At 49.9% G+C, this 26,517-nt stretch overlaps 1 protein-coding gene across 1 annotated transcript in view; it reads right to left on the bottom strand.

Moving 5' to 3' along the window:
* Positions 1 to 26,517, bottom strand: part of PLXNA3 (plexin A3) — a 142,509-nt gene that overhangs the window by 54,773 nt on the left and 61,219 nt on the right. Inside the window, 7 exon segments of the mRNA XM_060252484.1 lie at positions 459 to 552; positions 2,519 to 2,692; positions 4,439 to 4,575; positions 10,499 to 10,619; positions 12,345 to 12,490; positions 14,280 to 14,470; positions 15,898 to 15,994. Coding sequence (XP_060108467.1) covers positions 459 to 552; positions 2,519 to 2,692; positions 4,439 to 4,575; positions 10,499 to 10,619; positions 12,345 to 12,490; positions 14,280 to 14,470; positions 15,898 to 15,994 — 960 coding nt within the window.

Here is a 26,517-nt window from a genome sequence, read left to right as displayed (position 1 = left end):
TGTTTTCAAATGTCGCTTTGGCAGCGACTGCCAACACAGCACAAGATCTCTACTGTGTGGCTGAAGTTAAGCCACGACAATTGTTTTGTGGCTGGCTGCATCTCCTGCAACAGCCCTTTTGTGGCTGGCTCCGCCTCCTGCTGAAGTATTTTGTGGCTGTGCCCACCACCACGTGTCAGAATTCCAAAGGTCCCTGGCAGGCTCAAAAAGATTGGGGGCAATGTTCCCTCTAAGCTGCAGAGTTGTGAGCAAAAATTCTACTTTGTGAGCTACTGGCATTAATGTTGGGAGCTACTGCATGAATGAGTGTGCTCAGGGGTCATCCTTCCTGAGCTAAGACAAAAAATGTGTGAGCTGGAGGCTAAAAATCTGTGAGCTAGCTCACGCCGACTCAGCTTAGAGGGAACACTGGTTGGGGGCCCTTGAATTAGACACTTTGCTCTCCGCAGGAAACTCACATTGATTGTTTCAATTCCTCCATAGGAAGCTCGAACTCGTGGCTCCTGGATCGTCCGTAGGTGAGTCCCGCTCACGGTGAGACTGGTACTCCCGCTATTAGAGGAGGGGAAGGAAGAGACAAAAATCAAATCAGGAATGTTGAGGGTTATGAACAGCATGGAGAAAACTCAGCCAGAGAAGAGAAATCTCTGGATTCGGGCCCACCGTGCCAAGTCTGTGTGCCTTCATTTCAATGTGGCAACTACCAGGCACGGGACCCACGACAAACCGTGCCAAGTCTGTGTGCCTTCATTTCAATGTGGCAACTACCAGGCATGGGACCCACGACAAACAGGTCCCAGAGACGCAGCTGCACAGTGGAAGGTAAAAGCGGCCCTTTGCAAAGAAGTAGAGGAAGCAGTTGGAAATGTGGTACTTTTGGCTCTTCATAGTTCTAGTACAGAGGTGGCCAAACTGCGGCTCGGGAGCCACATGTGGCTCTTTCACACATATTGTGTGGCTCTCGAAGTCCTCACCACTCCATTGGTCGGCTTGGAGAAGGAATTTGAAGTTAAAGTTGATTTCTTCCCACCTCTCCCTCCCTCCTTCCCCCATCTATTTTCCTTCCTTCCTTCCTTCCTCCCTCCCTTCTTTCAAACACCTGGCATTCATGTCTTGCGGCTCTCAAACATGTGATATTTATTCTATATGGCTCTTACATTAAGCAAGTTTGGCCACCCCTGGTCTAGTTTCAAAGTGCCTGATGTTGGCATTACAGGCTTCCAGGTGGACAGGAAATATCCTAACCATTCTGTTATTATCACGATTCAGTCTTGTGCATATGCGGGCACACAATAATACACAATATATATATATATATATATATATATATATATATATATATATATATATATATATATATATACGTCCTTTTATATCTCTTCCCCATCTGTCTCCTTGCTCTTTAACTTGCAACATGTTGTACAGGACGAGCTACTAATTATTTCTAATTATAGTACATTCGTCTGTGGAACAGAGGGAGGCACATAGATGTACATTCAAAAAGTGAACACAACAACAAAATCAAAGCTGTCAAAAGCAGAAGGATCACGGGTGGCCAGGAGTTAGAAACCAGTCTGTCTGCTCATTTAAAATGTTTATAGAGCTACCTTTGTCCCGAGAATCTCGGGATAAAAACAAGATGGATAAAAACAATAATGAAAAAGGACATAAAAAACAACTCGATAAAGGAACCAATATTGAAACCAGGGGTTTTTTGGAGCAGGAACTCCTTTGCTTATGAGGTCACGCACCCCTGATGTAGCCAAACCTCCTGGAGCTTACAGCAGACCCTGTACGCTCTTGGAGGACTGGCTACATCAGTGGGGCATGGCCTAATATGCAAGGGTGGAATTCTAGAAGAGCTCCTTTGCATATTAGGCCACACCCCCTGATGTAGCCAAATCCTCCTGGAGCTTACAGTAGGTCCTGCAAGCTCTTTTGTAGCCCTGCTACAAAAAAAGCCCTGATCAAAACTATGGTTGCCAAGAAGACGACGACATTGGATTTATAGTCCCCCCTCCACTCAGAGTGGCTCACAATCTCCTTTATCTTCCTCCCGCACAACAAACACCCCGTGAGGTGGGTGGGGCTGAGAGAGCTCTTCCAGAAGCTGCCCTTTCAAGGACCTCTCTGCGAGAGCCATGGCTGACCCAAGGCCATTCCAGCAGCTGCAAGTGGAGGAGTGGGGGAATCAAACCCGATTCTCCCAGATAAGATTCCGCGCACTTCACCACGACAAACTGGTGAAGTCCTTCCTGGACACCAGTATGGAATGGGGAGGTAGGGTAGGAATTGGGTGCGGAGCCTGATTTAAAGAGAGAAACGCCTCCTCCAAGTCAGCCGACAGAGCGGTGGGGGCTTCGAGAGCCACACAATGTGTGAAAGAGCCATGTGTGCCTCCCGAGCCACAGTTTGGCCACCTCTGGCCCAGGCCATCCGCGGAATGACAGGTGCTCGCATGGAAGCGTTAACGGGGTTGCTTTGGCAACAACGCAACCGTTGGGGGCTCGGTTCTTACTTGGCAATGCTCCAGGCGGGCTCTATTGCTGTGATGACCGGGTCGGGGCTGTAGCGGAAGAAGATGGTGCTGTTGGTGTTGATGTTCGCCCGGTCGATGCGAAGGCTGATGTTGGCAGGACCCGGGCCCGACACCGAGAGGGGAGACAGGCAGACAATCTCCCCTGCGCTGCGTCTTGGGAAGAGCGAGGACAGGGGTAGGGGGAAGAAAGGAAAATGAGAATCACTGTCCTTAAAAGAGCGGCACGGGATTTCGCCTGCCAAAAGCCTCCCTCCCCCCAGCTTCTGAGGCATCCCCTATTCCAGGGGTCCTCGACATGGTGTCCGTGGGGGGCATGGCACCCGCCAACAGCTTTTTTGATGCCTGCCAAGCGTGTTTAGGAAATGGGTGGGACCAGGTGGGGTTTTTGCCCAGCAAGGCTTTTGATTGGCCTTTGGAGGACAGTTGTCACACAGTGGCCAAAAAAACCAGATGCCATCAGGAGGTCCACCAGTGGGGCCAGGACACAAGAAGTCCTCACAGTGTTGTTCCTCCCAAGCACCAAGAATATAGAACATCACTGACCCAGACAGGACCCAGATAGAGAGTTCCAACAATACACTGTGGCTAATAGCCACTGATGGACCTCTGCTCCATATGTTTAGCCAGTCCCCTCTTGAAGATGGCTATGCTTGCAGCCACCACCACCTCCTGTGGCAGTGAATTCCAATTGTTAATCACCCTTTGGGTGAAGAAGGACTTCCTTTAATTCGTTCTAATGCGGCTGCTCAGCAATTTCATAAAGTGCCCACGAGTTCTTGTATTGTGAGAAAGCGAGAAAACTACTTCTTTCTCTACCCTCTCTATCCCATACATAACCTTGTAAAGCTCTATCACATCACCTCTGCGTCGACGTTTCTCCAAGCTAAAGAGCCTCAAGCGTTTTAACCTTTCTTCAAAGGGAAAGTGTCCCAACCCTTTAATCATTCTCGTAGCCCATTTCTGCACTTCTTCCAATGCTATATCATCTTTTTTGAGGTGCGGTGACCAGAGTTGTACGCAGCACTCCAAATGAGGCCGCACCATCGATTTATACAGGGTCACTATGATACTTATTATTAATTCTCTTATTATTAATTCTCTTCCTAATAATTCCCAGCATGGTGTTGGCCTTTTTTATTGCAATCGCACACTGACTCGACATTTTCAGTGAGTTATCTACCATGACCCCAAGATCTCTCTCTTGGTCAGTCTCTGCCAGTTCACCCCACCCCCCATCAACTTGTATTTGTAGTTAGGATTTTTGGCCCCAATGTGCATTACCTTGCCCTTTTTTTAAAAAAATGTTGCGATGGCAGCAGCTGCCACCACAGCAAATGGATCTGTCCGGTGTTACTGAAGTTACGCTGTGGCGATTGTTTTGTGGCCAGCTCTGCCTCCTGCGGCAGCCATTTTGTTGTTGCGTCCACTGGGCCCTCTCAGAATGCCCCATGAGTCCACAGGCTGGAAAAAGGAAGTATCCTTCCGCTCTGCTTTGCCGTCTTCGCCGTTTCAAGACCACATGGTTAAGCCTCAGGAGGGTCTCAATTGCCGGACTGTTTTCCCACTAGCTCCGCCTTTTTCGTGGGGCAAACAGAAACCGGTTTTTAGAGGATCTTGTTGCTGCGCGAAAGGGGCGGAGCGAGTTGCAGCCCCGGGGCAGATAAGTGTGAAATCCGACGGAAGCCCCAAGGAGAAGAGGAGAGCGTAAGGCTAGTGGGGAATTGGTCCCAGTTAGTTTATGGGTCCTATTCCCCAAGGAACCCAATGTATTAGCACAGATTGCTTTTTTTCCAATTCAATTGTGCGCAAATCCAAAAGTGCAACTTTGCTGCCTGGAACTGTTAATTCTCTCATCCTACCTGGCATCAAAACCAGAACACAAACCCCTTTCAAAAGTACCTGACCAGCCGACATGGCGCTCCCCGGATGGCAACGCTGACGTTGCTCCCGGCATCCAGGTGGGTTCCAAGGAGGGTGATTCTTGTCCCGCCAGAGGCAGGGCCTCGTTCTGGATCCACCCTGTGAAAACTGGGGTTCTGCACAGGGGAACAGGAAGAAATCAAATGGATTACCTCCTAAGGCTGCGCTGTTCAAGCAGATACAGGGCTTTTTTTGTAGCAGGAACTCCTTTGCCTATTAGGCCACACCCCTTGATGTAGCCAATCCTCCAAGAGCTTACAGGGCTCTTTGTACAGGGCTTACTGTAAGCTCCAGGAGGATTGGCTGCATCAGGGGGGTGTGACCTAATATGCAAAGGAGCTCTCCTAGAATTCCACCCCTGCATATTAGGCCACACACCCCTGATGTAGCCAATCCTCCAAGAGCTTACAGGGCTCTTCGTACAGGGCTTACTGTAAGCTCCAGGAGGATTGGCTGCATCAGGGGGTGTGACCTAATATGCAAAGGAGCTCTCCTAGAATTCCAGCCCTGCATATTAGGCCACACACCCCTGATGTAGCCAATCCTCCAAGAGCTTACAGGGCTCTTTGTACAGGGCTTACTGTAAGCTCCAGGAGGATTGGCTGCATCAGGGGGTGTGACCTAATATGCAAAGGAGCTCTCCTAGAATTCCACTCCTGCATATTAGGCCCACACCCCCGATGTAGCCAATCCTCCAAGAACTTACAGGGCCCTTTGTACAGGGCCTACTGTAAGCTCCAGGAGGATTGGTTACATCAGTGGGGAGTGGCCTAATATGTAAAGGAGTTCCTACTACAAAAAAAAAACCCTGGATGTTCAACACATTTACTCTCCCAGAAGTGCATTAACTCATGGAGGTGGTGGACCCCAAAGACTTTCCCCCTCTCCCCAAAGTCCCTCAAATGCCCTCCTATAACTGCCATTGAGTATTTAATCGTTTCTTATCATGAAAAGAAGAGCAATGACTACTGGAGAATTGCATAACTTTAAGGCAGACAGTGAAGGAGTTGAAATCCTTAAGAGATTTGCTATTTCCTGGTTCCATCATCAACCAAAAGTGAGACTGCAACCAGGAAATCAGAAAGAAATTGAAACTGAAGAGGGCAGCCATGAAGGAGTCAGATAAAATTCTTAAGGGTAGGGATGCGTTGCTGCCGACCAAGAGCTAGATAATTCAAACTATGGTATTTGCCATTACTATGTAGGGCAGGGGTGGGGAACCTCCGTCCTGAGGGCCATATTCGGCCCTCAAGGTCAATTGGTGTGGCCATCGGGGATTGCTGGGCCAAACTGAGCCATGTGGCAGCCTCCCTGGGGCCTGGTTGGCCAGCAAGGATCTTGGGGCCCAGCCACGATGTGTAGCAACCTCCCAGGGCCAGGCAGGGATCACAGGGCCCAGATGTACTGTGCAGCAGCCTCCCTGGGGCCTGGCTGGCTGGCCAGAATTGCTGCGGGGCCTGGAAAAGTTACTGTCCCAGTTCAGGTAAGTTTCCCCCTCATTTCTTTATTTCCCTTTATTTCAATTTCTTCCCCTCCCCCAATTTCTTTGTTCCCCTTTATTCCCATTTTTTTATTTATTGATTATCCCAGAGGGTGTGGCCTAATATGCTAATGAGTGTGTGACCTAATATGCTAATATTAGGGGATGTGGTCTAATATGCTACTGAGTTCCTGCTGGGCTTTTTCTACAAAAAAAGCCCTGGACCTATGCATTTGCCTAGGGCAGCAGGCTGTGTGTGTGTGTACCAGATTAGGCTCTCCCCACATGACTTCAAGTAGAAAAACAATTATTTGCATTAATTTTACTGGCCTGAATCATTCTCCCTTGGAGGAGCACTGTTTTTTAAGTGGATAATTTTGTATGGCCCACAAATGATGTTCTAAATATCCATATGGCCCTTGGCAGAAAAAAGGTTCCCCACCCGATTTAGGAATTACTTGCCAAGAGGGCCAGTTTTCCCATTTCCCCTGCTGCATCGCAGCTCTAAAGCTCTGCCTCGTGCCTGCATCTCTCGCTAATACGCAACAGGTGGCCACGGGGATGGCCTACTGCACTTGCCCACTCTTAGGGAAATCGAGATCTCTCACAACCAACTCCCTCCCCCCCCCTTGCCCATTCTGAATAGCATGTTCAAATGGCAGAAGCCCATAGGGTATGGAGAACGGCTAACCAGCATTTAAAATAGAAAAGGGTCCCCCCCATTTCAAAGATTTTATTGAATAATAAAAGCATTTACAAAATAAAATGGAATCATATAAATAACATACAGGGTCCGTGGAACTCGTGCAAAAATAAGACCAGAAGTCAATGGACTAAACCAGGGGTGGGGAACCTCCATCCCGAGGGCTGTATACGGCCCTTGAGGTCACTTGGTGTGGCCCTCAGGGATTGCTGGACCGAACCGAGCCATGTGGCAACCTCTCTGGGGCCTGGCTGGCCAGCGAGGATTGTGGGGCCCAGCCGTGCTGTGCAGCAGCCTCCCCAGGGCCAGGCAGGGATCACAGGGCCCAGATGTACTGTGCGGCAGCCTCCCTGGGGCCTGGCTGGCCGGCCAGAATTGTTGCAGGACCTGGAAAAGTTACTGTCACCGTTCAGTTTGCACTTGATGATCCCAGATGGTGCAGCCTAATATGCTAATGAGTTCCTGCTGGGCTTTTTCTACAAAAAAAGCCCTGGACCTGTGCATTTGCCTAGGGCAGTGGGCCAGGTGTGTGTGTGTGTGCGTGCCAGATTAGGCTCTCCCCACATGACTTCAAATAGAAAAACAATTATTTGCATTAATTTTGCTGGCCTGAATCATTCTCCCTCAGTGGAGCACTATGATGTTGTAAATATCCATATGGCCCTTGGCAGAAAAAAGATTCCCCACCCCTGATGTAGGGTGTGAAAGCTGGACAATGAAAAAAAGCAGGGCTTATTTTGCAGCAGGAACTCCTTTGCATATTGCAAAAAAGATTCCCCCACCCCCGATGTAGCCAATCCTCCTGGAGCATACAGTAGGCCCTGTACTAAGAGCTCTGTAAGCTCCTGGAGGATTGGCCACATTAGGGGGTGTGGCGTAATATGCAAAGGAGTTCCTGCTACAACCCCCCCCCCCGAAAAAAACTGACGGGAATAAAGCTGGTTCATTTGAAATGTGGCGTTGCAGAAGAGTTTTACGGATACCGTGAACCACCCAAAAAGTCGAACAAGACAAGGGTTCTAGGTCAACTCAATCCTGAACTTGTCCTAGAAGCTGAAATGACCAAACTGAAGCTATCATGCTTAGGACATATTACAAGATGAGAAGGGTCCCTGGAAAAGACAATCATGCTCAGGACTGGCGCGTGGGAGTCGGCGAACTAGGCGACGGCCTAGTGTGCCGGCTCCCACAGGGGTGCCTCCCTCCCTCTGTCACGATCGGCTGCGCCCCTTGACCCCTCCCCCCCGCCGCCGCCCTCCCTCTCTCCACGGCGCTGGAAGCCAGTGCCGTGCTACACTTGCCTTGCCGCCCCCCCGCCGCCACTGCCGCGCCACCCTCCCTTCGCAGCGCTGGAAGCCAGTGATGTGCTCCACTCGCCTCATTCCCCACCCCCCGCAAGCCTAGGCTGGTCCTTACCATCTTCAGTGTTGCTGCGCGCAGTTTCTAAGCCTTTGAAGAGCCCGCAATAGGAGAATTTGCTTCCCCCTCACTTCTGGTTCCAGGAAGGAGGGGGAGCAAACTCTCTTCTCACGGGCCCTTCAAAGGCTTAGAAGCCTCAGGCAGCCACACTGAAGCTTGTAAGAACCAGCCTCAATGGCGGCAACAGCAGTGGGGGGGGGGGAGTGTGGCCTGGCTTGTAGCACCGCGACAGAGGAAGGGCGGGGGAGTAAGGTCAGCCTGGGGGGGGGTGGTTGGGTGACAGAGGCTTTGGAAGCCTTGGCAAGATGGGGGGGGGGCAGGGAGCGAGCTGCTGTCTTCCCACTCTTGCCAAGGCTTTGCAAGGTAGGTGTCATGAGCCCTGACGAGAAGGAGCTGGAAGGGTTAACAGACCTGGAGGAGTTGCCAGCCAGTTCCTCAGTTGAACAAACAGCAGCTGGCCCATCAATCACTCTCCAGGCACAAGTGTCAGCTGCTGAGATCAATCTCCTCCAAGCTCTCCTCCTCCCATCTCAAGAGTTCAAAGCAGGCTCCGGAAAGAACTTTCAGAGCGAAGACATGAGGCACGCCGAGGCTTCAGATCTCTCAGCCCTGAGTCCTAGCAGAGTCACTGCCACCCAGGGAGCAGGCTGATTGAGACTCCCATATAGCTCCCACCCAGGACCTGGTAAACTTGTGGAAGCAACAAGTCTATTCTCTGGCTTGCATCCACGCTCCTTCCTGATCCTGACCTGCTTGATTTCCTTGGCACCCTGACCTTTTGGCTTTTGGATACTGACTTCTGATTCCAGTTTGTGATTCTGCATTGGTGACTTGGCTCCTGCTTGACTTCCTGGACTTTGACCTTGGACTGCCTTTGGACTCCTGCCTGCCTGCACCCTGAGAATGTGACAGTGTGTGTGGGGGGGGGTGCCCAGCTCTCTCCTGCTTCAAAGCAGGAGAGGGCTGAGAATAGGGGGGCCCGCACGCGGCGCACAGAGCCTGATGACATCATCATGATGTCGTCGGGCTGCACGTGCTCTCACGCATGCAAGTTTATAAAAAAGAGAGGGCAGAGGGGGCAAATTTCAGCTTGGGCGTGCTGGAAACCTCAGCGCCGGGCCTGATCATGCTAGGAAAAGCTGAAGGCGGCAGGAAAAGAGGAAGACCCAACCGGAGACGGACTGACTCAATTAAGGCCCTCCCTGTTCACAAGACCTGAGCAAGGCTGTTAACGAGAGGACGTTTTGGAGGGCACTCATTCACAGGGTTGCCGTAAATTGGAAAGGATTTGACCGATAGGAAAAAAGGGGACCCCCTATGTTAAGAAAAAGACTGTGGATTTATACCCCGCCCTTCTCTCCAAATCAGAGTCTCAGAGCGGCTTACAATCTCCTATATCTCCTTCCCCCACAACAGACACCCGGTGAGGTAGACGGGGCTGAGAGGGCTCTCTCACAGCAGTTATCCTTTCAAGGACAGCTCTGCAAGAGCTCTGTCTGACCCAAGGCCATTCCAGCAGGTGCAAGTGGAGGAGTGGGGAATCAAACCCGGCTCTCCCACATAACAGTCCATGCACTTCACCACTACACCAAACTGACTTTTTGCACAATATTATTTGGGATAGCTTCTGTTCATAAGCTTCATTTCCAAAGCCTGAGATTCCCTAAAGCAAAAGCTATAATAGGAAAAAAAACATCAGGGTGAAACTATTACCACTATTCTAACAAAGCATTTATTTTAACACAACCTCTGTTTACAAACAATCTGCAGCAGAATAACTTAGAGTGCACACAGGCACTTTTAACAGTCTGCAATAGAATATCCCAGGGGTGGCCAACAGTAGATCTCCAAATGTTTTTTGCCTAAAACTCCCATCAGCCCCAGCCAGCATGGCCAATGGCTGGGACTGATGGGAGTTGTAGGCAAAAAACATCTGGAGAGCTACAGCTGACCACCCCTGGGATATTCCATACTATTTTGTTGATATCACAAGAAAGTCCTGCAAACTGGAAGCCACACGCAATCTTGTCTGACTTCAGTTTTCGTTTATACTGTAACAACTGCCTTCTGTCCCTGTGTTCAGCTTCCCTTCCGGCTTTCTGCACAAGATTATTTGGGATAGCCTCCTGTTCCTCAGTTTCATTTCCAAAGCCTGAGATTCCCTAATAATTAATTAATCCCCTAATTAATTCCCTAATGAATACCTTTTAAAGTAAATGTTGTATTGTATGCCACATGTTGTGAGCCGCCCTGAGCCTGCTTCGGCGGGGAGGGCGGGATATAAATCCAATCAATCAATTAATTAATTAAAACAATCTTGTTCAGCTGTAGAATTCCTCTTAATACTAATAGATTGCCCTAGGGGCAGCCCTGCTTGGGATCTGACAGCACTTCATGCACATGCACACACACGAAATCCACCCCCAGTGCTGATTACCACAAAAACGAAGGGTGCATCCGACTGGGTCCGGTAGTCGGCACTGCAGTCGCCCACACAGAGCTCCACGGGGCCAGGGGCAGGGTCAGGCAACAGCGACGGCTCCAATTCGCACACCAACCTGAGGGGAGGCAGAGAGAGGTCAGGTCGCTCTTCCCTCGCCGATGCCACCCCCACCTTCACCAACCAGGCTCTTGGTACCCGTTTCCCACAGTGCCCCCTTCATGCCGCACCTCCTTGCCCCAGATGAGACTGTTAACTGTAGCTCCACAAAGAAGAACAACAGGTGGTCTTTAGCTTGGAGAAATGACAGCTAAGGGGTGACATGATAAGAGCAGGAGTGTCAAACATGCGGCCCGGGGGGCCAAATCAGGCCCATGAGGGCTCCTATCAGACCCCTGAGCAACTGGCTGTCATCTGCTTCCTTCTCCCTATATTTTGCTTCCTTCTGCATCACAGCTTGCTTTGCCAGGCTTCCTCAATCGCACAGGAACTACAGAGCAAAACCTCCATTTTCTGCACTGGTTGAAGCTCCCTCCTGGGGAGGAAGGAGGAAAGGCAGAGCTTGCTTTGCTAGGCTCTCTCAATCACAAAGCAGAGCTACTGAGCCAAGCCTCTCTTCCTTCTATTGGCTGAGGCTCCCTCCCCCCTGGTCCCCTAGGGAGGGAGGGAAAGAGCCAGAGCTTCCTTCGCCCAGTTCCCTGGATTCCATGGGAGAAATACAAAGAAAGCACCTTTAAGACCAACAAGTGCTAATGTTTTAAGCATGTTTTATTTTAAGTTAAAAAAACAACTTTGTATTTGCTTGTGTCCTTTAAAAAGTTTATATCTCTGCTACCTAATCTTAAATAGGTACATACATGGCCCAGCCCATATGTCAGATCCGGCCCTCATAGCAAATGAGTTCCACACCCCCGTGATAGAGGTTTACAAAATTATGCATGGGATAGAGAAAGCAGAGAAAGAAGTCCTTTCCCCCCTTGCTCGACATACAAGAATTCGCGGGCACTCAATGAAATTAAAGAGCAGTAGCCTCAGAATAGATAAAAGGAAGTACTTTACCCCAAAAGTAATTACAATGTGGAATTCACTGTGGCAGGAAGCGGTGGCTTCGAGCATAAGACTGCTTCAGCTGGGGACTGGATAAACATATGGAGCTGAGGTCCATCAGTGGCTCTCGGCCACAAGGTACAGAGGGAACACTCTGTCTGGGGCAGTGATGTTCTGTATTCTTGGCGCTTGGGGGGCAACAATGAGAGGGCTTCAGGAGTTCTGACCCCACTGGTGGACCTCCTGGTGGTCCCTGGGCTTTAGCCACTGTGTGACACAGAATGTTGGACTGGATGGGCCACTGACCTGATCCAGCATGGCTTCTCTTATGTTCTTATGTCTGGGGCACTGATGCTCTGTATTCTTAGTGCTTGGGGGGCAACAGAGGGAGGGCTTCTGGAGTTCTGGCCCCACTGGTGGGCCTCCTGGTGGCCCCTGGGTTTTGGCCACTGTGGATGGGATGGACCACTGGCTTGATCCAACACGGCTTCTCTTATGTTCTTACATTTGGGGCAGTGATGCTCTGTATTCTCGGTGCTTGGGGGGGGGCAACAATAGGAGGGCTTCTGGAGTTCTGGCCCCATCGGTGGACCTCCTGATGGCCCCTGGGTTTTGACCACTGTGTGACACAGAGCGTTGGACTGGATGGGCCATTGGCCTGATCCAGCACAGCTTCACTTATGTTTTTATGGTCTCTTTCTAGAAACGTCTGCTTCTTCCTTCGCTCCCTGTTATGGCTTCCCCATGGCACCATTATCCCGCTTCTCAGCTAGCCCTCCACCCGGCCCGCACCCACCTCTCGGCACTGACATATTCAGCAGGAAGGGAACTACAGCGCACGCCAGCCACACGCACCCCCACCTCGTGGAAGTGAAGCCCCAGGTTCTCGCCCCAAACTGTCACCCGTGTCCCCCCTTCCTTGGGGCCAGTCAGTGGTGACACCTGCAGAAAGGAGGAGGAGAGAGGGAAGAAGAAGAAATGGTGCTCGTTTGAGGGGCGCCAGCGATGTTCCCACGTGCCAACATGGAGAACTTTTATATATATATATATATATATAAAAAGAACAAGGTTGATTTCTCACAGAAGAAGAATAGATTTTTATTCTCCACTTTTCTCTCCCTTAAGTAGTCTCAAAGCAGCGTACAATCACCTTCACCTCCCCACAACAAGCACCTGGTGAGGTAGTGGGGCTGAGAGAGTTCTGAGAGAACCGTGACTGGCCCAAAGTCATCCAGCAGGCTTTGTGCGAAGAAGAAGAAGATGATGATATTGGATTTATATCCCGCCCTCCACTCCGAAGAGTCTCAGAGCGGCTCACAATCTCCTTTCCCTTCCTCCCCCACAAAAGACACCCTGTGAGGTGGGTGGGGTGAGAGAGCTCTCATAGCAGCTGCCCTTTCAAGGACAACCCCTGCGAGAGCTATGGCTGACCCAAGGCCATGCTAGCAGCTGCAAGTGGAGGAGGGGGGAATCAAACCCAGTTCTCCCAGATAAGAGTCCGCACACTTAACCACGACACCAAACCGGTGTGGAGAAGAGTAGGTTTCATACCCTGCTTTTCTCTATCCTAAGGAGCTTCAAAGTGGCTTAAAACAACCGCCTTTCTCTTCTCCTTCCCACAACAGACACCTTGTGAGGCAGGGAGCTGAGGCTAAGAGAATTCTGAGAGAACCGTGACTGGCCCAAGGTCACCCAGCGGGCTTCATGCAGAAGAGAAGTGGGGAATCAAACCCCATCAGTCAACCACACCACACTGAGGGAACAAAGCCGTATGCACTGGAGGACTGGGATTCAGCCACGTGGCTCACGCATGCTGGCGTGAGGCCCTATCCTCCGAAAGTGCTGCGTGCATGGAGGTTCCCATTCTGCAGTGTACAAATCTCATGGAGGTGGACTCTACGCACACAGGCTGCTACATAAACACGATGCTCAGTGCACAGCTGTAATGTGGGAGTGACGGATACAGATCAGGTTATGATCCCACACTTCACGAAACAGAGGCTTGGCCCTTAACATGCAATGCCCATCTAGAACTCCAGTACACAGGGCTTTTTTTTTTGTAGCAGGAACTCCTTGGCATATTAGGCCACACCCCCCATGATGTAGCCAATCCTCGAAGAGCTGACAGGGCTCTTCATTCAGGGCCTCTTCTAAGCTCCAGGAGGATTGGCTACATCAGGGGGTGTGGCCTAACATGCAAAGGAACTCTCCTAGAATTCCACCCGTGCATATTAGGCCACACACCCCTCATGTAGCCAATCCTCCAAGAGCTGACAGGGCTCTTCGTTCAGGGCCTCCTCTAAGCTCCTGGAGGATTGGCTACATCAGGGGGTGTGGCCTAACATGCAAAGGAGCTCTCCTAGAATTCCACCCCTGCATATTAGGCCACACACCCCTGATATAGCCAATCCTCCAAGAGTTTACAGGACTCTTCGTACAGGGCCTCCTGTCAGCTCTTGGAGGATTGGCTACTTTAGGGGTGTGTGGGCTAATATGCAAAGGAATTCCTGCTACAAAAAAAGCCCTGCCAGTATGGAAACGTAAACATGCCCAATGGGCAGCCACATCTGCGGAAAAGTAAGCGGTGGGCCAGATGGAGAGGCAGGCTTGTTTTTCTGGGCAGGGCTGATCTCTGGGGCAGGTTCTTCTCCTCCATTCCACAGATCAAAAGAGCAAGAAGCAAGAAAGAACAGGAAGTGTAAGGAACGGGCCCTGGCCAGGTTTCCTTTACCTGGGTGATGCGGGGATGGGCACAGCGAGCCCCCCTTCGGCCAGGCGGCACCCAGTTCTGCCGGGGAGCGGGGCAGTGAGGGCGCAGGAGGCAGCGACGCTCGGGGACGCACCAGCCGCACTCGTAACGCGGGTCGGACTTGAGGCAGAGCCCGCAGCTGGAACGCTGGGCCGAGCACTTGTACAGCAGAGCTGGGGAAAAGGAAAGGAACAGGCTGGAGGCAAAAGCACTTAGATCTACACCCTGTTCTCCTGAGCAGGGGCAGCCACCTGCTATTCACTCTAGAGAAAACCCCTTCTTTCCCAGATCCTTTGATAAGACAATTCTCTGCATTAGTTGTTGTAGATTTTCCGGGCTGCATGGCCATGGTCTTGGCATTGAAGAACCTGACGTTTCGCCTGCAGCTGTGACTGGCATCCCCAGAGGTCTAATGCAGAAGGCTAGAGTTCTCTCTGTGTCAAAGTGAGATGATGGTAGGCAATTAATATCTACTCAGGAAGGTTGGATGGGGCTGAGTCATTTTCTTGTAGGAGCTTCCCAGGCTGTGACATGCTAATAGAGGAGCTTTCCTGAGGAGGTTCTTTTGCATATGGATTGGCTGTTGGAATTCTAATCTTATCTGTAGTGGTTTTCAGTCCTGAAAAGCACAAAATTCTCTACATCTTACAACAGCACTACAGATGAGATAAGAATTCCAACAGCCAATCCATATGCAAAAGAACCTCCTCAGAAAAGCTCTTCCGTTAGCATGTCACAGCCTGGGAAACTCCTAAAAGATAATGACTCAGCCCTACCTCACCTCCCTGGTTAGATATATGAACATATATGAAGCTGCCTTATACCGAATTTTTTTTTCCGTTTTATTTATATCTTGCCCTCCCCGCCGGAGCAGGCTCAGGGCAGCTAACAACATTCAATCAATACAGTACAGAATACAGAATCAGATACAGAATCAGACCCTCAGTCCATCAGAGTCAGTATTGTCTATTCAGACTGGCAGCGGCTCTCCAGGGTCTCAAGCTGAGGTTTTTCACACCTATTTGCCCGGACCCTTTTTAGTTGGCGATGCCGGGGAGTAAACCTGAGACCTTTTGCATACCAAGCAGATGCTCTACCACTTAGTCGCCATCCCACCCATATAAATTACCTGCCTACTATCTTCTTCTCACTTTGACACAGAGAGAACTCTAGCCTTCTGTGTTATACCTCTGAGGATGGCAGTCACAGCTGCTGGCGAAATGTCAGGTTCTACAATGCCACAAATGTAGTAAATCCACTAGGAGGAGCCAGGGCTTCTTTTTTTGTAGCAGGAACTCCTTTGCATTTTAGGCCACACACCCCTGATGCAGCCAATCCTCCAAGAGCTTGCAGGGCTCTTCTTATAGGACCTACTCTAAGCTCCAGGAGGATTGGCTGTATCAGGGGTGTGTGACCTAAAATGCAAAGAAGTTCCTGCTACAAAAAAAAAAAGCTCTGGATGCAATGGGACAGCACTTCCCACCTCCACCCCCAGGAAATTGACGTTCCGCAATCCCCAAAGCAAAAGAAAGATAGATCAGAAATCAAGTTTAAGGCTCCTCTTTATGACAGACAAGCTCTAGAAACTGGAGGATGGTACCTTTGAATCCAGGCAGCTTATCGATGGCAAAGTCTCCATCCCAAATGACGTCGAAGTCCAGTGGCAGCTCCCCCACTTCCTCTCCCTCGTACCAATACTGAGGGAAAAAGATGGGTTGCCAGTTAGGCAGAAGTCAGAGTAGAAGAAGAAGATTGCAGATTTATATCCCGCCCTTCACTCTGAATCATAGACTCAGTGGCTTACGATCTCCTAGATCAGGGGCGGGGAACAGTGGCTCTCCTGATGTTTTTTGCCTACAACTCCCATCAGCCCCAGCCATTGGCCATGCTGGCTGGGGCTGATGGGAGTTGTAGGCAAAAAACATCTGGAGAGCCACTGTTCCCCACCCCTTTCCTAGATCTTCTCCCTCCCCCCAACAGCCACCCTGTGAGGTGGGTGGGACTGAGAGGGCTTTCACAGCAGCTGCCCTTTCAAGGACAACCTCTGCCAGAGCTATGGCTAACCCAAGGCCATTCCAATAGCTACAAGTGGAGGAGTGGGGAATCAAACCCTGTGAGGTGGGTGGGGCTGAGAAAGCTCTCTCAGAAGCTGCCCTTTCAAGGACAACCTCTGCCAGAGCTATGACTAACTCACAGCCATTCTAGCAGCTGCAAGTGGAGGAGTGGGGAATCAAACCCGGCTGTCCCAGATAAAAGTCCATACACTAAACCACTACACCAAACTGGCTCTCCATAGACATCCTTCTATGGACAGAATACCCAAGCGCCTGAAAATGATCCACTGAACAATTAGCTAAGTCTGCCAAAGGCCCTCAGTTCAGATGCTCCTCCTTCTACTTCCAATCCGGGGCTGCACAGTGGTGAGAGTGTGGGGTTAGGATCTGCGATATCCAGGTTCAAATCCTAACCCAGCTCCCAGGACAGTTGCAAGAGCTAAAATGGGGCTGGGAGAACCTTGTATGCTTCCCGAGGCACCCTGAAGGAAGGATAGGACAAAGATGTACCAGACATATATACCTGATCTAGATAGCCTAGGCCAGGGGTGTCAAACATAAAGCCTGGGGGCCAAATCAGGCCCCCAGAGGGCTCCTATCAGGCCCTTGAGGGCCTGGCTGTCATCTGCTTCCTTCTCCCCATCTCTTGCTTCCTTCTGCATTTCAGCTTGCTTTGTGAGGCTCTCTCAATCACACAGCAGAGCTACAGAGCAAAACCTCTATTTTCTGAGATTCCTCCCTTTGGGGAGGAAGGGGGGAGAAGAGAGAGCTTGCTTTGTGAGGCTCTCTCAATCGAACAGCAGAGATACTGAGCCAAGCCTCTCTTTCTTTTATTGGCTGAGGCTCCTCCCCCTCCTGGTTCCTGGGGGAAGAAAAGAAAGAGCCAGAGCTTCCTTTGCCCAGTTCTCTGGATCCCATGGGAGAGATACAAAGAAAGCACCTTTAAGACCAACACATGCTAATGTTTTAAGCGTTTTTATTGTCCTTGGTTGTGTCCTTTATAAAGTTTATATCTCTGCTATAGGCTTCCCAATCCTCAGGTCCCAGTGGGGGATCCCCAAGTTTTATAAGCTTCCCCCTGCTCCAAGCCAGCTGGCTGGCAGGGGGGAAGCCACACCCCAACAGCCACCAGTATCTCTAGATCTCCTGCAGGTTAAGAAACCTGCAAACAGGTCCCATTTTAAAATGCCTCTTTGTGTGTGCATGCCCCTTTAAAGTTGAGCAGGAAGTACTTCATGGGGAAGGGTCAGAAGCAGAGCCTCCATTTGTTTTGCTTTCGTCTCACAGTATTAAGAGTGTGTGTGAGAGAGAGAGAGAGAGAGCGAGCAGCGTAGCCCCTGTAATTGTCAGATGTCGTTGTGGAGGAACCAGACCCAGTGAGAGGGAGAGTGCACTTTTCACAAGCCTTTGTAGGGGAGGCAGTAATAGTGTGTGTCCGTCTCTGTGCTTGTTTTGCTTTGTTTTCACAGTCTTTGTATAGGAACCTGTTTATGGGATAGAGGAAAACTCCAACTCTCTCTCCCTTTTGTTTGCCTATGTTAGGCTGAAGAACAGCAGTTCCTGTGAGTGAAGCCCTATTGAGATCACAAAAACGTGAGCTTGCAAACTCTGTGCGTTTTGGCTGCTTTTTGTGTGCTTACACTTTCATTTCCTGGAATTGCAGCTGCTGGGGGGGACGAGGAAACGATGACTATTCAGGTGAACTGCACTCCTGTATTTTTATGCATTTATTTTGGGAACGGGAAAGTCTGGCCCCAAAGTCTCCTGGCTCCACCCCCAAAGTCCCCAGATATTTTCTGAATTAGACTTGGCAACCCTACTCTGCTATCTGGCATTACATTTTATCTCCCACAATGACATGGCCCAGCCTGACAAGGTCAGCTGCGGCCCTCATAACAAATAAGCTTGACATTCCTGGCCACGGGCCCTAGGCTAATCTGAGCTAGTCAGATCTCAGAAGTTATGCAGGGTCGCACATGGTTAGTATTTGGGCGGGAGACCACCAATTCCAGGGCTCCAGAAGAAGGCAATGGCAAAACCACCCTTGAATGTCTCTTCCCTGATCCGGATGGCCCAGGCTAGCTCGATCTCATCAGATCTCAGAAGCTAAGCAGAGTTCAGCCCTGGTTAGTATTTGGATGGGAGACTGCTACGCGGTATTTGTGTTTTAAACAATTTATTGGTAGCATATGGTTACAAAGCTTTTCTATTTCTTAATTTTTTTTTCTTTTTTCACATTAACCCATATGACATTTCCGTCCCCCCTCCCTCCAATGTTGACTTCCCCAGGGTTATAAGTTCAAATCCATACTAAAGGCACTTCTGACTGCACAAAGTTCCATATATATATTCTTACAACTAAAAAATTGTCCAATATTTCTTTACTTTCCAAGTTTTCTCCATATATCCTTTAAATTTTCTCCACTCCCTTTTGAATATCTCTAGATCATAGTCTCTTAGTGTTCTGGTTAATTTGTCCATTTCACACCACGATAAAACTTTCATGGTCCATTCCCATTTCTCTGGTATTTTTTCTTGCTTCCAAAGCTGCGCGTACAAAGTCCTAGCAGCTGATAACAGGTACCAAATTAAAGTCCTGTCTTCTTACTGCTACGCGGTATTTGGATGGGAGCAGGTTGGGAGACTGCTACGCAGGTTGCTACGCAGAGGCAGGTCGCTACGCAGACAGAGGTTGCTACGCAGAGGCAGGCAATGGCAAACCACTTCTGAACATCTCTTGCCTTGAAAACTTTATGGGTCGCCATAAATCAGCTGCGATTTGGCAAGACTTTCCTCTACCGCCAACCCCATATAGCAGGGGTGGCCAACGGTAGCTCTCCGGATGTTTCTTTTTTTTTTGCCTGCAACTCCCATCAGCCCCAGCCATCAGTCATGCTGGCTGGGGCTGATGGGAGTTGTAGGCAAAAAACAAAACAAAACACCATCCGGAGAGCTACCGTTGGCCACCCCTGCCATATAGATATAAATGCAACCAGACTGGCTCGCTCCAATCTAAGTACTAGAGCAGGGGTGGCCAAACTTGCTCAGTGCAAGAGCGAGGGAAGGTGGCTCAGTGGTAGAGCATCTGCTTGGTAAGCAGAAGGTCCCAGGTTCAATCCCTGGCATCTCCAAAAAAGGTTCCAGGTAAATAGGTGTGAAAAACCTCAGCTTGAGACCCTGGAGAGCCGCTGCCAGTCTGAGTAGACAATACTGACTTTGATGGACCGAGGGTCTGATTCAGTATAAGGCAGCTTCATATGTTCACTTAGAATAAATGTCAGAGGTTTGAGAGCCGCAAGACATGAATGTCAGATGCTTGAGAGTCGCAAGGAAGGAAGGCAAATAGTGGAAAGAAAGCAACTTTAACTTTAAATAAATTCTCCAAGCCACCGGCTGACTTGGATTGGAGAAGTGCTTTAAAGAGACAAATGCTTTCTCCAAACCATCTGAAATGGAAACGGGGGCTTCGAGAGCCACACAATAAGCATTAAAGAGCCACATGTGGCTCCGGAGCCGCAGTTTGGCCGCCCCTGTACTAGATAATCGATGAAAAAGGAGACACATTATAATTTTTGCAACCTCGAATGGCACGAGAGTTTACAAATTGCTCCACAATTGCTCCTTTTTAAAATATCTTAAGTGGGCTCTCAGCATGCCAGGTGGCCTCTACAGGAACAGGCAAGACTATTGTCGTGAAAAAAACAAAACAAATGCTTTTCAATTAACTTAATTATGTTTTGCACACAAAAACACACACCAAGAGCTGCTAGGAGAGAAGGAAGGAAACGGTCCAAGTTCTTTCCTCACTTGCCTCTATGCCCCTTTGCCAACTGATTCCTCAGGCCGCTACGTGGTGAATGAGTGGGGGGAAGGCAGTGTTGCCAACTTCCTGGTGGAGCCTGGAGCTTTCCTGGAATCACAGCTGACCTCCAGATTACAGAAACCAGCTCCTCAGGGTGGGGGGGGGCAGCAGCTTTGGATGGTGGATTCTCTGTCACCAGTTTGGTGTAGTAGTTAAGCGCATGGACTCATATCTGGGAGAACCAGGTTTGACTCCCCACTCCTCCACTTGCTGGAATGGCCTTGGGTCAGCCATAGCTCTCGCAGGGGTTACTTGCTGGGAAATCCAAGGAAGAAGCAAGAAAATACTGGGAGAAGTAAAAGGACAGGTCCTCTTGTGGATCAAAAACTGGCTGAGTAATAGGAAGCAGAGGGTGAGTATAAATGGGCAGTCTTCGCAGTGGAGGACGGTAAGCAGTGGGGTGCCGCAGGGCTCGGTACTGGGTCCCATGCTCTTTAACTTGTTCATAAATGATTTAGAGTTGGGAGTGAGCAGTGAAGTGGCCAAGTTTGCGGATGACACTAAATTGTCCAGGGTGGTGAGAACCAGAGAGGATTGTGAGGAACTCCAAAGGGATCTGTTGAGGCTGGGTGAGTGGGCATCAACATGGCAGATGCGGTTCAATGTGGCCAAGTGCAAAGTAATGCACATTGGGGCCAAGAATCCCAGCTACAAATACAAGTTGATGGGGTGTGAACTGGCAGAGACGGACCAAGAGAGAGATCTTGGGGTCGTGGTAGATAACTCACTGAAAATGTAAAGACAGTGTGCGTTTGCAATAAAAAAGGCCAACGCCATGCTGGGAATTATTAGGAAGGGAATTGAAAACAAATCAGCCAGTATCATAATGCCCCTGTATAAATCGATAGTGTGGTCTCATTTGGAGTACTGTGTGCAGTTCTGGTCGCCACACCTCAAAAAGGATATTATAGCATTGGAGAAAGTCCAGAGAAGGGCAACTAGAATGATTAAAGGGCTGGAGCACTTTCCCTATGAAGAAAGGTTGAGCGCTTGGGACTCTTTAGCTTGGAGAAACGTCGACTGCGGGGTGACATGATAGAGGTTTACAAGATAATGCATGGGATGGAGAAAGTAGAGAAAGAAGTACTTTTCTCCCTTTCTCACAATACAAGAACTCGTGGGCATTCGATGAAATTGCTGAGCAGACAGGTTAAAACGGATAAAAGGAAGTACTTCTTCACCCAAAGGGTGATTAACATGTGGAATTCACTGCCACAGGAGGTGGTGGCGGCCACAAGTATAGCCACCTTCAAGAGAGGTTTAGATAAAAATATGGAGCACAGGTCCATCAGTGGCTATTAGCCACAGTGTGTGTGTATATATAAAATTTTTTGCCACTGTGTGACACAGAGTGTTGGACTGGATGGGCCGTTGGCCTGATCCAACATGGCTTCTCTTATGTTCTTATGTTCTTAAGTTATATGTGTGGTTAGACACTTCAAATTTTGCTGGTGTGAACTCTGGTTATTTTCTATTATAGGTATGAGAAAAACAATCCAAAATAGATAGTTTAAGCGAGGACTTACAATGCTTAGAATATTTTATATAGATCACTAGGCTAAACATGCTACAATACTGTAAAACACTTTATTTTAATGATATAGAGACATGCAGAATGTACTATATTCATATTGGTGTATGTAGTACTGCTTTCTATTTCCCTTTCCCCTTTTTCTTTTCTGAAAACTAATAAAACTCTTAAAGCATAGCTCCTGCAGGAGTTGTCCTTGAAATGGCAGCTGCTGTCAGAGCTCTCTCAGCCCCACCCACCTCACAGGGTGTCTGTTGTGGAGGAGGAAGATAAAGGAGATTGTGAGCCGTTCTGAGACTCTGAAATTCATAGTATAGGGTGGGAAATAAATCCAATACCATCATCATCATCTCCCTACTCAGGCCTCATTTTGGGCAGGAGCTCACAAGAGTAGAGCTCCGGAACTTCTAAATTTTATTGTGCTTTCTTTCTTTCTCACCACCCCCTCCAAAATACTTGCTTCTGGGCTCCATTGTTCAAACCCCTTGTGAGAATTTTGTGGAATTCTAAGATTTGACAAACTTTTTAATTTTTCCCCCCACAAAAATTGGGAAAATAAACGAAACATATGAAGCAGAGAGATGGAACTCTTCCTCATGCCACTATGGCCACAGAGGAGAAAGTAATTTTAAAAGAATGCTCTGTATTCTTGGTGCTTGGGGGGGGCAAAGTGAGAGGGCTTCTAGTGTCCTGGCCCCAATGGTGGACCTCCCTATGGCGCCTGTTTTTTTTGGGCTACTGTGTGACACAGAGTGTTGGACTGGATGGGCCATTGGTCTGATCCAAAATGGCTTCTCTTACATTCTTGTGTCTGGGGCAGTGATGCTCTGTATTCTTGGTGCTTCGGGGGGCACAGGGGAGGGGGCTTCTAGTGTCCTGGCCCCACTGATGTACCTCCTGATGGCACCTGGGTTTTTTTGGCAACTGTGTGACACAGAGTGCTGGACTGGATGGGCCATTGGCCTGATCCAACATGGCTTCTATTACATTCTTGTGTCTGGGGCAGTGATGCTCTGTATTCTTGGTGCTTGGGGGAGGCACAGTGGGAGGGCTTCTAGTGTCTTGGCCCCACTGGTGGGCCTTCGGATGGCACCTGGTTTTTTGGCCACTGTGTGACACAGAGTGTTGGACTGGGTGGACCATTGGCCTGATCCAACATGGCTTCTCTTCTGTTCTTATGTTTCCCAACCTGGATTTGACCTCCCTAGCTCCCCCAGCTCCCCACCGTTGCCCGGGGAGACCGGACAACCCAAATCTTTCTTTTTTTGTAGGTGTTCACTTGCATTTTCTTCTTCTGAGTTCTCCATGCTGGATCTGGCTACATCAGGAGAACAGGAGCCTACCCCCTGCATCCCCCACCAGTAGGCAGGGAGGACATGGCACCCCTAAGTTGTGAGCTTCCTGTTTCAGCAGGGGCTGCCCTGTTGGAACCGTTCAGCGCCTCCTGGGCTGCTGCATCCTCCGCTGCGACTTCTTCTGAATGCACGATCTGCTTTCCCTTGGAAAGCCGCAAGAGTGCTGTCCCGCCAGACCAGCCATCTGTGTTGCATGTTCACTTTCCTTTCAGGGAATAACAGCAGGGGTTTTCTCCCTGGCTTTGATCAAGCTGGAAAACAAACAATGGTTTTCTCCCTCCCTTCCCCTTAAAATATGGCAGTCGGGAGGGATTACACACAGAGAAGATTCAGGGTCTCTAGACAGTCAACCACCATGATATTTGGGAAGAAGAAGACTCGGTTTTTATACCCCACCTTTTCCCTCTCTTCAGGAGTGACGTTTTTGGCATCACCCTTTCCCTCAGTTTCAAGAGGAGATTGGATAAGCCCTTCCCTCAGCTTCAAGAGGGGATTGGATAAGCCCTTCCCCTCAGCTTCAAGAGGGGACTGGATAAGCCTTTCCCTCAGTTCAAGAGGGGACTGGATAAGCCCTTCCCTCAGCTTCAAGAGGGGATTGGATAAGACCTTCCCCTCAGCTTCAAGAAGGGACTGGATAAGCCTTTCCCTCAGCTTCAAGAGGGGATTGGATAAGCCCTTCCCCTCAGCTTCAAGAGGGGACTGGATAAGCCTTTCCCTCAGTTCAAGAGGGGATTGGATAAGCCCTTCCCTCAGCTTCAAGAGGGGATTGGATAAGACCTTCCCCTCAGCTTCAAGAAGGGACTGGATAAGCCTTTCCCTCAGCTTCAAGAGGGGATTGGATAAGCCTTTCCCTCAGCTTCAAGAGGGGACTGGATAAGCCCTTCCCTCAGCTTCAAGAGGGGATTGGATAAGCCCTTTCCCTCAGCTTCAAGAGGGGACTGGATAAGCCCTTCCCTCAGCTTCAAGAGGGGATTGGATAAGCCCTTCCCTCAGCTTCAAGAGGGGATTGGATAAGCCCTTCCCTCAGCTTCTAGAGGGGATTGGATAAGCCTTTCCCTCAGCTTCAAGAGGGGACTGGATAAGCCTTTCCCTCAGCTTCAAGAGGGGATTGGATAAGCCCTTCCCTCAGCTTCAAGAGAGGATTGGATAAGCCTTTCCCTCAGCTTCAAGAGGGGATTGGATAAGCCTTTCCCTCAGCTTCAAGAGGGGATTGGATAACGTCTTTCCCTTAGTCTCCCTATAACAGGCTCCTAGGAGAACGGGGACTGGCCCAAGGTCACCCAACTTCATGTGGAGGAGGAGTGGGGAAGCAAACCTGGGTCTCCAAATTTGAGTTTACCCCTCTTTACCACTACACCCCACACTGGGTCTCAAGGATCACTCTTTCCCTTTCCTGAGACTGCTGGGGGGGGGGAGAATTGGTGGGGGAGACAAAGTCTAGAGCCCTGGAGCACCCTGGAGAGTGACCCATGAAATTGAGTAAGTCTTATGGCTAGTGTGTTTCGATTAAGAATATCAGAATAAAGCCCTGTTGGATCAGTCCAATGATCCATCTGGTCTAGCATCCTGTCTCACACTATGGCCAGCCAGCTCCTCTGGACTGTCAACAACAGGGCACAGAGGCTGAGGCCTTCATAAGAACATCAGAAGAACCCTGGTGGATCAGACCAGTGGTCCATCTGTTCCAGCATCCTGTCTCACCCAAGGACCAGCCAGTTTCCCTGGAGGGCCAACAACAGGGAAGAGAGGTTGAGGCCTTCATAAGAGAGCTGTGCTGGGTCAGACCAGTGGCCCATCTAGTCCAGTATCCTGTCTCACACAGGGACCAGCTAGTTCCTCTGGAGATACAACAACAGGGCACAGAGGCTGAGGACTTCATAAGAACATCAGAAGAACCCTGGTGAATCAGACCACTGGTCCATCTGTTCCAGCATCCTGTCTCACCCAGGGACCAGTCAGTTTCTCTGGAGGGCCAACAACAGGGAAGAGAGGTCGAGGCCTTCATAGGAGAGCCCTGCTGGATATAAACCAGTGGTCCATCTAGTCTAGCATCCTGTCTCACAAAACCCCCACCCTGGTCCATGGAAAAATTGTCTTCCACAAAACCGGTCCTTGGTGCAAAAAAGGTTGGGGTCCACTGCTCCAGAGGAACAGGCTGGATGTAGTGTGAGGCAGGATGCTGGACTAGATGGGCCCCTGGTCTGATCCAGCAGGGCCAAGGTTCTCATGAAGGCCTTGGCCTCCAGGCCCTGTTGTTGGCCCTCCAGAGGAACTGGTTGGTTACTGCGTGAGACGGGATGCTGGACTGGATGGACCCTCACTGGTCTGATCTATCAGGGCTCTTCTGATGTTCTTATGAAGGCCTCGGCCTCTCTGCCCTGTTATTGTCCCTCCAGAGGAATTGGCTGGCCACTGTGTGAGACAGGATGCTGGACTAGATGGACCCTCACTGGTCTGATCTATCAGGGCTCTTCTGATGTTCTTATGAAGGCCTTGACCTCCAGGCCCTGTTGTTGGCCCTCCAGAGGAACTGGCTGGTTACTGCGTGAGATGGGATGCTGGACTAGATGAACCACTGGTCTGATCCAGCAGGGCTCTTCTGATGTTCTTATGAAGGCCTCGTCCTCTATGCCCTGTTGTTGGCCCTTCAGAGGAACTGGTTGGCCACTGTGTGAGACACAATGCTGGATTAGATGGACCGCTGGTCTGATCCAGCAGGGCTCTTCTGATGTTCTTATGAAGGCCTCAGCCTCTCTGCCCTGTTGCTGGCCCTCCAGAGGAACTGGCTGGCCACAGTATGAGACAGGATGCTGGACTAGATGAACCCTCACTGGTCTGATCCAGCAGGGCTCTTCTGATGTCCTTATCCTTGCCCTGATTCTCTCTCTCTCTCTCACAGCAGCTCTCTAGCAAGACCAGCCGCTGTCGTACATGCACGGCGCGTCTCCTCTCCTCCCCCCGTTCTGCGTGCATTCATTCACACCGGTATCGACAAGTTAGTCTTCGCCAGACATTTGGCCGAAGATGACGGGTGGCTTTTTTGACACATCCTTTCCCATTATCCTCTTTGCAAGCCGTCTTTGGCGTTTGCCAGCTGGAATGATTTGCGCAAGCTGCAAAAATCTGGCCCCTTTTGCCCTGTTCGGAGCCGATGCATCATTTCTCACATCATTAATGCATGCTAAAAGTAAACAAGTGCTCGCGGAGCTACAGGCACTTGCGCTCCTTTGTTTCTATCCACTCTAAGACCCCTTAATCCTTCTCGAAAGCCATGTGGAATCCGACATTCCATTCCATTCCATTCCATCCCATCCGTACCCCAGCACAGGTTCGCATGGACAGCTACTAGTGGGGAGGAGAAAAAGCAGGGTCACCGGGAATGAGCCCAAAAGCAGGCCAGAATTTGGACTTCACTTAT

Source organism: Heteronotia binoei, chromosome 13 (genome assembly GCF_032191835.1).
Source record: "Heteronotia binoei isolate CCM8104 ecotype False Entrance Well chromosome 13, APGP_CSIRO_Hbin_v1, whole genome shotgun sequence".
In the NCBI taxonomy this organism is placed as follows: Eukaryota; Metazoa; Chordata; class Lepidosauria; order Squamata; family Gekkonidae; genus Heteronotia; species Heteronotia binoei.
Note: the sequence above shows the minus strand (reverse complement) of the source record. Positions and strands in the feature narration are given on the sequence as shown.